Source organism: Caretta caretta, chromosome 1 (assembly GCF_965140235.1).
Source record: "Caretta caretta isolate rCarCar2 chromosome 1, rCarCar1.hap1, whole genome shotgun sequence".
NCBI lineage: Eukaryota > Metazoa > Chordata > Testudines > Cheloniidae > Caretta > Caretta caretta.
In genome coordinates this window covers 205,570,565-205,585,667 of record NC_134206.1, presented here as the reverse complement: position 1 = coordinate 205,585,667, position 15,103 = coordinate 205,570,565, and the positions used below count along the sequence as shown (strand labels likewise).

Genomic DNA, 15,103 nt, shown 5'->3' with positions numbered 1-15,103 from the left:
TACTAACCAGCTCTGGCCTAACTGTCCATGAGGACACTGCTGACATGCATTAATAGTTTGTTAGGTTTGATCTAGTCCTCTTTGAAATGGGACTAAGTCAAAGCTCACTAACAAACTGTTAATGTATGTCAGCAGGATCCACACAAATTGTTAGTGCATGGCTGGCTAGTGTGAGGTAGAGTCACACCCTAGCTTGCTGCAAACTGATTGTTCATATAGACAAGTGCTATATCTCACTGAATCTGCCAGGCCTGTCGGAGTGCACTTGAAGAGAAGTATGTAGCGCAAAACTCTGTCCTTGATGATGTGCCACTGACTGACTTTCACTAACTGATACTGAGGGCATGTCTACACTGGCAGAACTACAGCGCCGGGAGTTACAGCGCTGCTCAGCGAGCATTGAAGGGAAACCACTGTTGTGTGTTCACACTGTCAGCTGCCTGTGCAATAGCATGTTCACATTTGTGGCACTTGCAGTGGTATTCGGAGCGGTGCACTCTAGGCAGCTATCCCACAGAGCATCTCTTCCTCTTCTGCCGCTAAGAGTTGTGGGAAGGCGGAGGGGGTCGCAGAGCATCTTGGGTCCTCTCTCAGTGCCCTGTAATGAATAGCTTCGCATCCCAGCAATCCCTGGGCTTCTGTCCACATTTGGCACCATCTTTCAACGGTTTCTGTATTACGCGCCCTGCTTCTTTGGGCTGCAGGAATGAATCCCGAACTGTTGACCTACTGGCTGCTTGCTCTGACCAACATGTCATGAGTGGCAGTGGAGTTATTCCTTAAAGTACAAAGGCAAGAGAAGTGCAACATTGATCTCACCACACGTCTTAGCTACGACATGAGATTGCTAGTGGCATTCACGGAGGTGCTGACTGCAGTGGAACACCGCTTTTGGGCTCAGGAAACAAGCACTGAGTGGTGGGATCATATCATGATGCACATCTTGGATGATAAACAGTGGTTGCAGAACTTTCAGATGAGGAAAGCCATGTTCATGGAACTGTGTGATAAGCTCGCCCCAACCCTGCGGCGCAAGGACACGGGAATGAGAGCTGCCCTGCTGTTCGAGAAGTGGGTGGCTATTGCCATCTGGAAGCTGGCAACTCCAGACTGCTACTGATTGGTTGCTAACCAGTTTGGAGTAGGAAAGTTGACCACTGGACTCGTGGTGACAGAAGTCTGCAGGGCCATTAATCTCATCCTGCTGTGAAAGACCGTGACTCTGGGCAACATGTGTGACATTGTGGATGGCTTTGTACAAATGGGCTTCCCTAACTACGGGGGGGTGGGGGGGACGGTCAATAGATGGCATGCATATTCCAATTCTGGCACCAGGCCACCTAGCCACCAAGTACATTAATCGCAAGGGGTATTTCTCTATGGTTCTCCAGGCGCTTGTGGATCACCGTGGGCGTTTCACAGACATTAACTCAGGCTGGTCCGGAAAGGTTCATGACACACACATCTTTCAGAACACTGGCCTGTTCAGGAAGCTGGAAGCAGGGACTTTCTTCCCAGACCAGAAGATCACCGTAGGGGAAGTCAAAATGCCCGTTTTGATCCTGGGAGACCCTGCCTACCCCTTGATGCCGTGGCTTATGAAGCCATACACAGAGCAACTTGACAGCAACAAGGAGCAGTTCATCAACAGGCTGAACAAGTGTAGAATGACTGTCGACTGTGCTTTTGGCGTTTTAAAAGCCCGCTGGCGGTGCCTCTATGGGAAGCTGGACCTGGCCGATGACGATATTCCTATGCTTATAGCTGCGTGCTGTACGCTCCATAATATTTGTGAAGGGAAGGGTGAAAGCTTCACTCAGGGCTGAACCTCTGAGGCTTAGCGCCTGGAGGCTAAGTTTGAACAGCCAGAGACCGGGGCTATTAGAGGGGAGCAGTGCAGGGTCATAAGGATCAGGGATGCCTTGAGGCAGCAATTTGAAGCTCAAAGCCACTGATATTTGTTGCTATACTCAGGAGTGCGGTGCTTGTAATGCTAGGAGGTGATTGGTGCAGACAATGCAATATGTGCGTTTAACATAATTGTACGTTGCTTTGCAGGGCTCTTTTTGCTTTCACTTAGTAGAATGAAGATTGCTTTCAAACCAACAATTCTTTTATTAAAAAACAACAATCAGAGGAGAGAGTCAAACTGAAAAAAACCATCAGCAGTGAGGGGGATGGGGGAAGGGAAGGTCCCAGGAGGAGGAGGAGAAGGGGTCCTGGGATGGCTAAAGATTTGTGTTTTTCCAGGGATCATATCCAACCTTCTCCTTTGGAGTACAATGCAGTGGGTACTATGCTTCAGCAGGGCCAAACTACAGAGGGATGGGTGTTGTGGGTAGTGGGATTCCGCAGTGTTGGACTGTGAGCGGGGAGAAGTGGAATGCCACGGGTATAGACTGGAACCAGGTGATTGATAAGAGGGTGTCTGGAGGGAGCATGAGAAAGAGTTTTGCGACAGCGGCTGCAGGGGAGGGCAGGCACAGATCTGCTCGGTTTGAAGAGCAAGTATCTCCTGGAGCGTGTCTGCTTGGCACTCCATAACCTTTAAGAACCGCTCTGTGGCTTCATTCTGGCATGCCGCGTTCTCCTTTTGGTCCCTCTTCTTGCCGTCCTACCACTCCTTCAATTCCTGTTTCTTGGCAGTGAAGTGCATCATAACATCATCCAGAAAGTCCTCCTTAGTTCTTCGTGGCCGCTTTCTAATTCTGCACAGCCATTCAGCCGCCAATAGCAAAAAGGGAGGCTGGGCTCCCAAGATCATCTCTGTGAAGTTTAAACGCAGCATTTTGCAGAAGCAGTATTGTTTGCAACACAGAACACTGATTCAGTGATTTAAAACACCGCCAGTACTCACACACCTGTCACTAACTTGCTGACCTCAGGCAAGCACACATGAGCCACAAGATGAGTAGTGAGTGAGTAGCCACAGGGGCAGGGTAAATCAGTTTTCCCAGACCCTGCTGAACACTGGGCATGTGTCTTGGGGGGAGCCAGCACTATAGAGGGGGCCTCATAATCATTCCTGTCCCCATGCTTACCACAGGATGTGATCATTATGGAAGATATCTCACTGCTGAGGGTGAGCAGGGACTCAAGAGAGGGTCTTCTCCAAGCCTGCGGCTTTCGCCCTGGCTCCTATGCAGCTCACCTGTGTGCAGCAATGGTCTTCTCTGCCCTCCCCCCAGTCCTGTGATGGCACAGTGGCGTGGGAAAGTTACCATTAATGGGGCAAGAAACAAAGCAGCTCTGCCCAGTATCTCCACAAGAGTTTCCTGGAGCTCTCTGAGGGAGATTCCTGTGAAGTGAGGGAGTCTATCAACAGCCTGTTCTGCCGCTCAGACTAGGCATGCGGTGGGAGACAAGCCTGCTTTCTGCAACCCTCCTTCCCCCCACCAACTCGCTTCAGCTATTCCCAAAATCAAATCCACTTACCAGGGGCCTTCTCTCCTGTTTGCGCGTCGCCAACATCCGACAGCAGTGACTGGCTAGCCTCCTCCGGGGTAGAAAAGAGCTGGCTGTATGTATCTCTGATCTCCGAGTCATCCTCTGAGTCCCCCACTCCACATCCTCCTCCAAGATTTCCTCCTCCTGGCTCAGTCCACTTTCAACTGGCACGTGAGCCACCGAAGTATTCACAGTGGTCTTCGCAGTGGAGGTGGGGTTGCCACAGAGTATCATGTCCAGCTCTTTGTAGAACTGGCAGCTCGTGGGCGCAGCACCGGAGCAGCAGTTTGCCTCCCGCGCCTTGTGGTAGGCGTTCCACAGCTCCTTCACTTTGACCCTGCACTGCAGTATGTCCCGGTGATGGCCCCTTTCTGTCAGGCATCGTGAAATCTGTCCGTAGGTCTCACAGCTCCTATGGCTGGAGCGCAGCTAGGATTGGACAGCCTCCTCTCCCCAAATGCTGATGAGGTAGAGCAGCTCAGCATTGCTCCAAGTGGAGGATTGCCTGCTGCATGGAGCAGGCACGGCCACCTGGAAAGATGTGCTTAGACCACTGCATGGGTCACCGAGCAAACAGGAAGGGGACTTCCAAAATTCCCAAGGAATTTACAAGATGGGGCTGATGGTTGGTCACCTGAGGGCAGGGCAGTAGAGTTTAAACCGATGACCGGAGAGGTGAGAACAGTCCTTGTGGGATACCTCCCAGAGGCCAATTGCAGCACTGTAATCGACCACGGTGTCTACACTGGCACTGCGGTGCTGTAGCCCTGGCGCAGAAATTTATACTCCTCTCATTGGGGTGGGTTTTTTTAGAGCGTACCAACTGTGCAGTTTCTGTGCACTAAGTGGCTTGGCAGTGTGTACATCTCGGGAGTTGGTGTGTACACCTCAGAAAGCTGCTTTAGTGCGTAGAAACTTGCCAGTATAGACAGGGCCTGAGATAGGTGTAAGAAGTGCATATCTTCGGACACAGTGACAGTGTGATGGAGAGGTCTGTGGGTGTTGCTGGGGAGGAGGGCTTGGAAGATGGTGCTAGGCAGATTAACCTAGATAAGGATGATAGAAGCTGCACTTGAAGAATCTCTACAAGGACAGAGGCTATGGGGGCTCAGGTGAAAATCTTTTTTGTGTTTATGAGGCTCTTAATCTTTCATAATGCAGACTTACTGTTATTATTGTTCATTATTCGTATTGTGGTAGCACCTTTGGCATGTTGCCCTCCTGGATCTATCTGAACGCCTCCAGGATAGACTGCTGTGTGCTTTAGAAGATAGAGAGAAGCTCTCCGCACACTCAGAAAGGTGGGGGGGGGGCATGGAGGAGGAGGAGCATGTAGGAAGGGACGAGGGAGTGGCCTGTGGGGTGGAAAAAACCGGAAAGTGTTGACTTAATTTTTTTTTCCGATGCTCCCTGCAGTGTTGAGCTGACTCTTTCCTGGCATGTACGAGGCAATAAAGGCCTCTTTGTGGTGTGGGGTTTCATGGCTGAGAAGTGCCTGCCATTCACACAGGAATCTCCATAACACAGCACAGAGTGACTCCTCTACAGGAAAGAGAGCAGCAGCAGTAAGTAGATCTAATGTGCTTGCTTCCTCTTGGTTTGAAAAGATAAAAGGAGGGGGTGTTGGTTTGGCGGGGGTTGGTGGAAGCTTAATAGCCAGTGAATTCAGTCCCTTTCTGGGTGCAGATTGAAAAGTTGGTTGAAAAGATTTTCTTTCGGAAAAGGTGGAGAGGAAATTTTAAGCTTAGTGTGTAAGGAAGTGTCCTAAAGCGGTGACACGAATTAGAGTTAGCTTAATGGCAAACTAAAACATGTATTGACCTGAAAAAACCTGTGAGAAGGGGCTGGAATAAGCATTTACAGAACTCAGAAGCTTGGACTGTCCTGCATGATAAGCAGATACCATAAGTTAGTATTTCTATTGAGTTGCCTGTAAAGAGATCACCTCCTTCTTGGAAGGTGTGGGCCAGAATGTCATTTTGCTAGTCCGTGCTGCCCTCGGCAATATCCTTGTTTCTATTTTCGGGATCCAGTTTGAGTACAGATGTTGAATCGTAAACTGCAGAATTCTGATCTGATAAACACTGTCCCAAGAACTCCTTTATACTTTGGTCCCTGCTACAGCATGTGTAGACCAAACGTGTTTTTCAGTATAGGTTGAATTTTATCCCTTCTTCTGCAGGTGTGGAAGGTCCTCTTTTAGTGGAACTGGTGTATTTCCACTGAGCAGGGGGTATTTGGCGTCTCCTGTACAGCATGGAGCCCATTTTCATGGAGCTGTCAGCATGCTGTCATGCAAGACATGAAGAAGACAGTGGTTGGAAGGTTGGGGCTAGATTGTGCAGAAAAGGTCAGGGTCAGAGAATTTGCCACTATATGGTTCCCCTAATTGCTCTGCTGCTGCTCCCCATCCAGATTGCTATGTGGGATTCTTCCCCCTCTTCAGTGCTTAGCTGAATTACTTGGGCTGGAAAATGGGGAGAGATCTTTTCTCTGCAGGAGCCCCTTGTGGATACACTAACTCAGTGTGTGAGTATGCAAATGTCACTGGTATGTGTTATACCTGGAGGATGGGCAAAATTAATTTGTTCCTTTTGGCAGGGTTGGCTGCAGTTCTGTATAGAGATGTGGTTTGCAATACATATCCTGGTATTTGTCTGTCTTGAAAAGGAGTGTCTGATGCACATAGTTCTCAAAAATTTGATAGTACTGTTCGTAAAGCCATTGACTTTGGTGTTCTGGCTAAATTCAAATTTGGATACTTATGTTTTACCTCCTTGTATTTTCCCATGGAGTTTCAGTTGCATATAATGGTGTTCTTTGCTTCCTGTCCTAAACTGCAGTATGTTTTTGCTGTGCACTAGTAAACATTTTCCCACAGTTATGATTACACTTCATCGGCAGGGGGAAGTGATTCCTTTTCATATAGTTTGTGAAGTTATTGTACAAAATGAATAAAATGTTAAGGCTCTGCATGTTTCTCAATTATCTCTGCCCACCGTATGCAGGTTTATCTATTGTGAGAGGAGTTTATCTAACTGCAAAGTCAACAGTTATATCTTGGTATCCATATTTATGAGAAATAATTGTCCTGCATTAAAATACATAGATGCTGGCAGAACCACATTTGCAGGGCCTTGGAGGTATGAGTTCTTGCTGTAAAGTTTATATGATAGTATGCTAGCTGACCAGGGCTGGATTAACCTTTTGTGGGCCCTGGTGCCAAACATATTTGTGGGCCCCCTTGTAGTCACTGTGGGCTCCGAGTGTGGGCCTGGTGGGCGGTGCCATAGTATACCTGGTACTGAATCTCAGAGACATATTTCATTTTGATCACTCACACCTCTTCATGACGGTATGCATTGCCATACACAGTTCCCTCAGCCCCCAGTTTTTCACATTGAGCTGTACACCCATGTGGGTTTACCAGTGTCCACAGTGAGTAGAACTTTCATAGTGATCAGGGGAAACTTCCCACAGATTTATCTCCTTCCTCATTCAGACCTTCTATGTCTCCAGTACCACCCTATGTCACCAGTCACCGTATGTGGTTCTGGTCTCAGCTCAATAAAGTTCCACAGCCAACAGATACCTGATCAATTCTGACAAATGCCTCCCTCAGCACACATCCTGCCACATACATACATATAATATAACTATATAAAACTATATATTTATAAATAAAAATTTTATATATATATGAATAAACACATCTCATTACATTTCCTATACATTGCATTACACATTTTTGGATTGGCTTGGTTACTTTGCAGGAACCAATCATTGTCCACGCTTGACTTACTCTTTACCTCATCTCTACATTCCTAACTTATCTTGTTTATAGTAAATGGTTCTTTGGGTGTTCTCCCTCTTATCTTAGCTGGCTCAGTCATTCTGTCTTTTTAGCCTACAATATAAGGTGAATGGGGAAACTGAGTCATGCACAGTCTTTCATTAAAATAAAGAGTTCCCCAGTTCTCCAGTCTGGACTAGTAAATGTGGAAGAAATGCAAAAGAAAATTATTTCTACACAAGTATGTTGGGGTTCCCTCCGCGGCCTCTTTCAACTCAGCGTCCCAAGAACTCTGTCTGACTCCAGACTTCATCGCTCAAGTATCTTTATTTGGCATATCCCAGTGCTACGCTGACTGAGTTAGTCAGACTGAAATTGCGAGTGGGGGAGAAGCAGAGTACATCAGAGCTCCAAACTTACTCAGAAACTCCCTCCTTTTATTTATTTGTATTATATATATATTGTTGAAATAAACTCAGACTTGCTAAGGTGATCGGTGAGTTACAGGATGAATTGAAGCCTAAATCCCCAGTCTAGAGGGAGAGGGTATGCGTGTTCCCACCCTGAAAAAGGTGGCAGCTTGAGGCATGAGACATGAGTGGGGGTACCCACAAGGAGGCCATGAAGGTGTCATTACGGTGAAACTGACACATGCACATTTCAGGTGTGGGTAGCTATTTTACCTTGTTTAAAGGAATACACTCTCTGAAGTGAAATCTGCTGTTAATGAAACCAAGCCTATAGATGACTGTAGTAAATTGGTCTTGGTCAAATGCATTTAAACAGAGTAAATATCCAGTATGTTAAGAGCTATGTAAAGATAACTATTTTATTTAATTTACCATCCCAAGGTTTCCTAGAGCTCTTTGCAAATCACACTATATACAGTGATAACTCACCCACCAACTAAGGGAAACTGTCTCTGGGGAGAAACGTATCAGTTGTTTAATGATGCATAGCAACACAGTGGTTTATGAAAGATAGTGAAGACGAATATTGTATCTAGTAGAAGCTAGAGGGAGAATTTAGGTAGGCAAAATGTAAATATGTGAGCTGAAATTTGGCTAGAATACCAGGGTTAACAATGCCGCCTTCTACGTGAAGGGGATTTTTGATGACCACAATTGGGAGTCAGGACATCATATGAAGTTTTACTTCAGTGAGTAGTACAGTAGAAATGACACTAGAGGAGTAGAAAGATCAGATAAGGAAAAACGTATTAAATGACAACTGAATGGGACTTGAAATTTTGGTGGAAAGTACTGATGTTTCGGCAAGCAACATTAAAGAACAAATGCTACCTTCAAAAAGAACAGGAGTACTTGTGGCACCTGAGAGACTAACTCATTTATTAGAGCATAAGCTTTTGTGGGCTACAGCCCACTTCATCGCATGCATAGAATGGAACATATAGTAAAAAGAAATATATATACATACAGATAAGTTGGAAGTTGCCATACAAACTGTGAGAGGCTAATTAGTTAAGATGAGTTATTATCAGCAGGAGAAAAATACTTTTGTAGTGATAATCAAGATGGCCCATTTAGACAGTTGACAAGAAGGTGTGAGGATACTTAACTGTAGGGAAATAGATTCAATATGTGTTATGACCCAGCCACTCCCAGTCTCTATTCAAACCCAAGTTAATGGTATCTAGTTTGCATATTAATTCAAGCTCAGCAGTGTCTCGTTGGAGTCTGTTTTTGAAGTTTTTCTGTTGCAAAATTGCCATCCTTAAATCTTTTACTGAGTGGTCAGAGAGGTTGAGGTGTTCTCCTACTGGTTTTTGAATGTTACCATTCCTGATGTCAGATTTGTGTCCATTTATTGTTTTGCATAGAGACTGTCTGGTTTGGCCAATGTACATGGCAGAGGGGCATTGCTGGCACATGATGGCATATGTCACATTGGTAGATGTGCAGGTGAATGAGCCCCTGGTGGCGTGACTTATGTGATTAGGTCCTTTGATGGTGTCACTTGAATAAATATTTGGACAGAGTTGGCATCGGGCTTTGTTGCCTTGCAACAAAGCCCGATGCCAACTCTGTCCAAATATTTATTCAAGTGGAGGATAGGTTTATTTATTCAAGTGAAGGGTAGGTTTATTCAATATTTATTCAAGTGAAGGATAGGTTCCTGGGTTAGTGGTTTTTATTGTGTGGTGTGTGGTTGCTGGTGAGTATTTGCTTCAGGTTGGGGGGCTGTCTGTAAGTGAGGACTGGTCTGTCTCCGAAGAGCTGTCAGTTTGTATGGCAACTTCCAACTTATCTGTATGTATATATATTTCTTCTTACTATATGTTCCATTCTATGCATCCGATGAAGTGGGCTGTAGCCCACGAAAGCTTACGCTCTAATAAATTGTCGCTAAGGTGCCACAAGTACTCCTGTTCTTTTTGCGGATACAGACTAACACGGCCGCTACTCTGAAACAAATGCTACCCTGTTAACTTAGTTTCAAACTCAACAGTGAGCAGTCATTTGACTCAAGTTATATCAGTTATAATATTTTGCCCTTGCCTTCTGTTACCCTCCTGAATATTTATTGGTGTGGCATGTCTGCTGGTGAGATTAAGCAAAATGTGGGAAAGTGACTTTTCAGAGCTGAAGTGAAATAGTGAAAATCTCAGCATTTTGTTTCCTCCTTGTTTTCCCTTATCTTTTTCCATTTCTTCCTTGTCTTTTTTCCATCCCTTTTCCTTTTCTTGTTTTTTTTCTTTTCATCTGCTGTTGCCTCCCTCTCTTTGGCCTCTTCGTGACTGAACTTTTCCCTTCCTTTAGCAATTGCTCCTTCACCACTTCTTCTTCTTCTTCGTCTTTTCTTCTCCTCATTCTATTGCCTCTTCACTTCTTAGTAGTTTTCTCTATTCCCCTGGGTTGCTGCATGCATTCTCTCCACCTTCACTACCTGTCCTGATAAGCTCTGAGTGTTCTTTCAGCTCATACGTAAAGGAGCAGGAGAAATGGAGAAATAGAGAGTGGGTTGAGTACTGGTGGCTGCAACTGTGTTAGCATTAACAAATCTCCATACCAATGTTCAGGTCCCTCTGGTAGCTCATTATGAGCACATGGAGACCCCATTATTGAGCTTGTTTTGGTGTTCACTGAACTAGCGTACTGAGAAGTGCACTAGGCTTCCAGCATTTTAGAATGTAATAATGAAAGCCAAAGAATTGATAGACCATCCATTATGCATGCACTGAATGCCCTTGGGTAGAGATACCCATCAGCGAGGAGCAAGGTGAGGTTTTGGGCAATCTCCAGAGAACGCCGGAGGGAGTGGTCAGAAGGGGTTGGTTGGGATCTGTATACCAGGAGTGGAAGCATGAGGAATCTTCAGTGCTACTAATACAATTGTAAACCTAATCTCAGAGTGTTGGCAGCCATGGAAAGTCATGAGAACATCATGACTAACAGAAAAGTCAACCAGGCAGTGACCCTAGCCTGGTCAGTCACCCTAGCAAGTACATGAGGAGGAGAGGAGTGATGGCCAAGCTGCTGCAGGACTGCTTTGGAGTCCTGTAGCCACTGCAGCCCACCTCCAGTCTGGAGTGTGAAGAGAGCAACTGGGAGAGACCTGATGCCCCTCTCACACCCTGAGCCCCATCCCATCACATTGGACACCTGTTCCCTACCTGACACTACTCCACAGATCAGCTAACGGACCTCCAGCCATCAGGGAGACCCACTGCTAGAAGAGCTTCACTTTCACTTGATCACCCACTCCACAGCCACATGCCAAAGGCTGACCTGCCTATCATTGTCATTGCTCATGTGAGGAACAGCTCTGTAACGATGCTGGCTTTGGTGGGACCCAACTGAGCGTACCAATTCAGGAAAAATTGCTTAAAGCAGGGCAGTTACAGCCCAAGGCAAGTTACACCAAGGCAAGCCAAACCAGCCAAAGAGAGAAGACTTCGGTTTTACCCCACTGGCTAACCGTAAGTCACACAAGCAATTTCCTTAGACACTCCAGTTTCCCACTATCACCACCAGTGCCACTCGTTATGGGGACAAATGGTTATGAAAACCAATATCCCAGTAAAAGAAAAAAGGTTCTCCAGATCCCAAAGGACCAAGCCCCAGACCTAGGTCAATATACAAGTTAGATCTTACCCACAAATCAGACTGTTGCCAATCCTTTAGAATCTGGAATCTAAAAGTTTATTCATAAATGGAAAAAGATAGAGATGAGAGGTAGAATTGGTTAAATGGAATCAATTACATACAGTAATGGCAAAGTTCTTGGTTCAGGCTTGTAGCAGTGATGGAATAAACTGCAGGTTCAAATTAAGACTCTGGAGTACGTCCACAGCTGGGATGGGTCATTCAGTCCTTTGTTCAGAGCTTCAGTTTGTAGCAAAGTTCCTCCAGAGGTCAGAAGCAGGACTGAAGACAAGATGGAGGAGTTTTCAGGGCCTTTATATCCTCTGCCCTTGGAAGATCACAGCAGCAAGATCGTTGTCAGTCAAGTGTTTCTTGATTGGGCACTTACTGAGGCCTTGGCTACACTTGCGAGTTACAGCACAATAAAGCCGCCCAGAGCACTGTACCTCACTCCCCGTCCACACTGGCAAGGCTTGTACAGCGCTGTGTCTCCGCGGCTACAGCGCTGCTGGTACTCCACCTCCCCCAGAGGAATACAGTTTGTTGCGCCATGCGGTGCCAGTGTGGCCGCCCAATGTGCTCTGATTGGCCTCCAGAAGTATTAGGAAGTATCCCACAATGCTGGTTCTAGCCACTCTGGTCATCAGTTCGAACTCTATTGCCCTGGCCTCAGGTGACCAACCATCAGGCCCGCCCTTTAAATTCTCTGGGAATTTTGAAAATCACCTTCCTGTTTGCTCAGCCAGGTGTGGAGTGCTGTCAGCGAATCTTTCCAGGTGACCATGCCTCCATGCGCCAGGCGAGCCCCAGTATGGAGCAATGGAGAGTTGTTGGACCTCATCAGTGTTTGTGGGGAGGAAGCTGTCCAGTCCCAGCTGCACTCCAGCCGTAGGAATTAGAATACTTTTGGGCAACTATCAAGGGGCATGAGGGAAAGGGGCCATGACTGGGACGCACTGCAGTGCAGTATTAAAGTGAAGGAGCTGCGGAGTGCCTACTGCAAAGCCCGCGTGGCAAACAGCTGCTCGGGTGCTCCCCCCGCGACCTGCCAATTCTACAAAGAGCTGGATGTGACACTTAGGGGCAACCCCACCTCCACTCTGAGCACCACCATGGACACTTCAGTGCGGGAGGAGGAGGAGGAAAGTGAGAGTGAGGGTGCTGGGGGGGAGGGAGACACCCTGGAATCCCTGGAGGCATGTAGCCAGAAGCTGTTCTCAAGCCAGGAGGAAGGTAGCCAGTCGCAGCAGCTGGTACTTCGTGGAGGACAAACAGAAGAGCAGGTTCCCGGTAAGCGGCTTTTTTTTTCGGGAAGGAATTTTTTCGGTGCGGGCTCTTTGGGCGAGGAGGGTTAGGGCTGCATGCATGCCTAGATGTGGAATAGCGCATTGATGTGGTCTATCACATCACAGGAATCAACCTCGGTAATCTCTTAGAAGGTCTCATCCAGAATGTGGGCAATGCGCTTGCACAGGTTTATTCAGAAAGGCACCGTGGTCCTTGTCCCAGTTAGGCTAACGTGTCCGCGCCATTGTGCCGCGAGGGGCAGGGGGACCATTGCTGCACACAGGCAAGCTGCATATGGGCCAGGGTGGAAGCCGCATTGCAGTAGAAGACCCTCCCTTGCTCCCCAGGTCACCCTCAGCAGCGAGATATCTTCCAGGACGGACTCCTGGGGAAATGTGGGGACAGTGTTCAGTATAGGGGCCCCCTGCGGCTGTTGGCTCTCCCCAAGGCACAGAAACCCAGAGGACAGTACAGCCTGAAACAATCAGTCCCCCTTGACCCTGTGCTTACTCACCATTTTGGGCTCCTGTGGGTTATGTGCTCTCTCTTTGGGATGGGAAAATTATGCTATTGTGTAAACTGTGCTTGCCCTCCTTAAGTTCAGGGGAATCATTACTCTGTCTGGTGTGAACAATGCTGCCTCTGTTAAGTGTTGCATTTTGACTTTACAGATGCAACCTTGAGATCTCAGCCGTCCGTGTTATCACCAGCCGAGAGACTGCAAAGACTCAGGAAGAGGCCACGTAGAAGCAAAGAAGACATGCTGCAAGAAGTGATGCAGCAATCTCTTAAAGAGAATCAAAAAGCGCAGGAGTGGAGGGAGAGCAAAAGCAGGATCCGCCAGGAAAACGCAGTGCACTGGCGGCAAAGCACGGAGTTCCGGCGGCAAAGCACGGATTGGCTGATAAGCATCAGGGAGCGCCAAGCGGACTCCATCCAGGCGCTCGTAGCCATATAGGCGGAGCACTACTGTGCCTGCCCCCACATCCTGCAGCCATTGTCTCAAAACTCTTTCCCTTGTGCCCCCATGTCACCTCCAACCCACTTTTCCCAGCATCCGGGTTCTTATTGCCAGCAGCTGCCTCCAACACCTGTGGTTTCAGCACCCAGCCCTGAAAACTACGACCTTTACCCACTGCACTCAACCCCCATCCTGAATTATAGCCATCCTGAAGTGCAGCACTCATTGCACAGCACTCCAAACAGGAAGGCTGAGTATGATAACAGGACATACGCAAATCTATGATTGAACCATTCCCCACCTCACCCCCTTGCTCTTTCTGTTTCCCAAGCAGTTGTGTTTCTTTTCAATAAATGGATTTTTTGGCTTTGAAAACATTCTTTATTATTGCATAAAGTAAAAGATACCTTAGCCCAGGAAAGAAACAGGCACTGCAATCAGCTTAGCAAACACAGATTCCTACGAACATTGAAGCCACTGCAGTTCACTCCCGTGCAGGGCACCAGACATTACTGGTGGTTTTCAGCCTCAAATTGCTCCCTCAAGGTATCCCTAATCCTTGCAGCCCCATGCTGGGCCCCTCTAATAGCCCTGTTCTCTGGCTGTGCAAATTCAGCCTCTAGGTGTTGAAACTCTGAGTTCCATGCCTGAGTGAATCTTTCATCCATCCCTTCACAAATGTTATGGAGGGTACAGCACACGGATATAACCGGAGGGATGCTGTGTTCAGCCAAGTCCAGCTTCCCATACAGAGATCGCCAGCGGCACTTTAAACGGCCAAAAGCACACTCCACAGTCATTCAGCACTGACTCAGCCTGTAGTTGAACCGTTCCTTGCTGCTGTCAAGGCTCCATGTGTAGGGTTTCATGAACCACTGCATTAAAGGGTAAGCAGGGTCTCCAAGGATCACAATGGGCATTTTGACTTCCCCTATGGTGATCTTCTGCTCTGGAAAAAAGTCCCCCCCTGCAGCTTCCTGAACAGGGCAGTGTTCAAAAGATGCGTGCATTATGCACCTTTCCGGGCCAGCCTGTGTTAATGTCAATGAAACACCCACGGTGATCCACAAGCGCCTGGAGAACCATAGAGAAATACCCCTTCCGATTAACGTACTCGGAGGTTAGGTGGGCTGGAGCCAGAATTGGAACATGCATGCCATCTATCGCCCCTCCACAGTTAGGGAAACCCATTTGTGCAAAGCCATCCACAATGTCCTGCACGTTACCCAGAGTCACGGTTCTTCTGAGCAGGATGTGATTAATGGCTCTGGAAACTTGCATCAACACGACTCCAACGGTCGACTTTCCCACTCCAAACTGGTTAGCGACCGATCAGTAGTTGTCTGGAGTTGCTGGCTTCCAGATGGCAATAGCCACCTGCTTCTCCACCGTCAGGGCAACTCTCAATCTCGTGTCGCTGGGCCGCAGGGTGGGGGCGAGCTCCTCACACAGTCCCACTAAAGTGTCTTTTCTCATCTGAAAGTTCTGCAGCCACTGCTCGTCATCCCA

At 47.4% G+C, this 15,103-nt stretch overlaps 2 protein-coding genes across 5 annotated transcripts in view; both read left to right on the top strand.

The window, feature by feature from the left end:
• B4GALT4 (beta-1,4-galactosyltransferase 4) overlaps nt 1-15,103 on the top strand; it is an 83,548-nt gene that overhangs the window by 29,628 nt on the left and 38,817 nt on the right. For 3 of the 4 annotated variants that reach the window (XM_048818283.2, XM_048818256.2, XM_048818263.2), the window contains exon 2: nt 4,864-5,012. The exons of the other annotated variant lie outside the window; for it this stretch is intronic. The gene's annotated coding sequence lies outside the window, so the exon portion shown is untranslated. The remainder of the gene's footprint in view (nt 1-4,863; nt 5,013-15,103) is intronic. 4 annotated transcript variants of the gene reach the window in all.
• On the top strand, nt 9,325-13,969 carry LOC142068847 (uncharacterized). The gene is made up of 2 exons (XM_075118948.1): nt 9,325-12,636; nt 13,305-13,969. Exons 1-2 carry the CDS (start codon nt 12,273-12,275, stop codon nt 13,589-13,591), a joined length of 651 nt encoding a protein of 216 aa, XP_074975049.1. The 5' UTR covers nt 9,325-12,272; the 3' UTR covers nt 13,592-13,969.

Excerpts from the sequence above, each read along its gene's own strand:
- LOC142068847 (XM_075118948.1), top strand. The coding sequence starts at position 12,273 with ATGAGGGAAAGGGGCCATGACTGGGACGCACTGCAGTGCAGTATTAAA. Across the intron at positions 12,637-13,304 it reads AACAGAAGAGCAGGTTCCCG|ATGCAACCTTGAGATCTCAG; the intron begins GTAAGCGGCTTT and ends TTGACTTTACAG.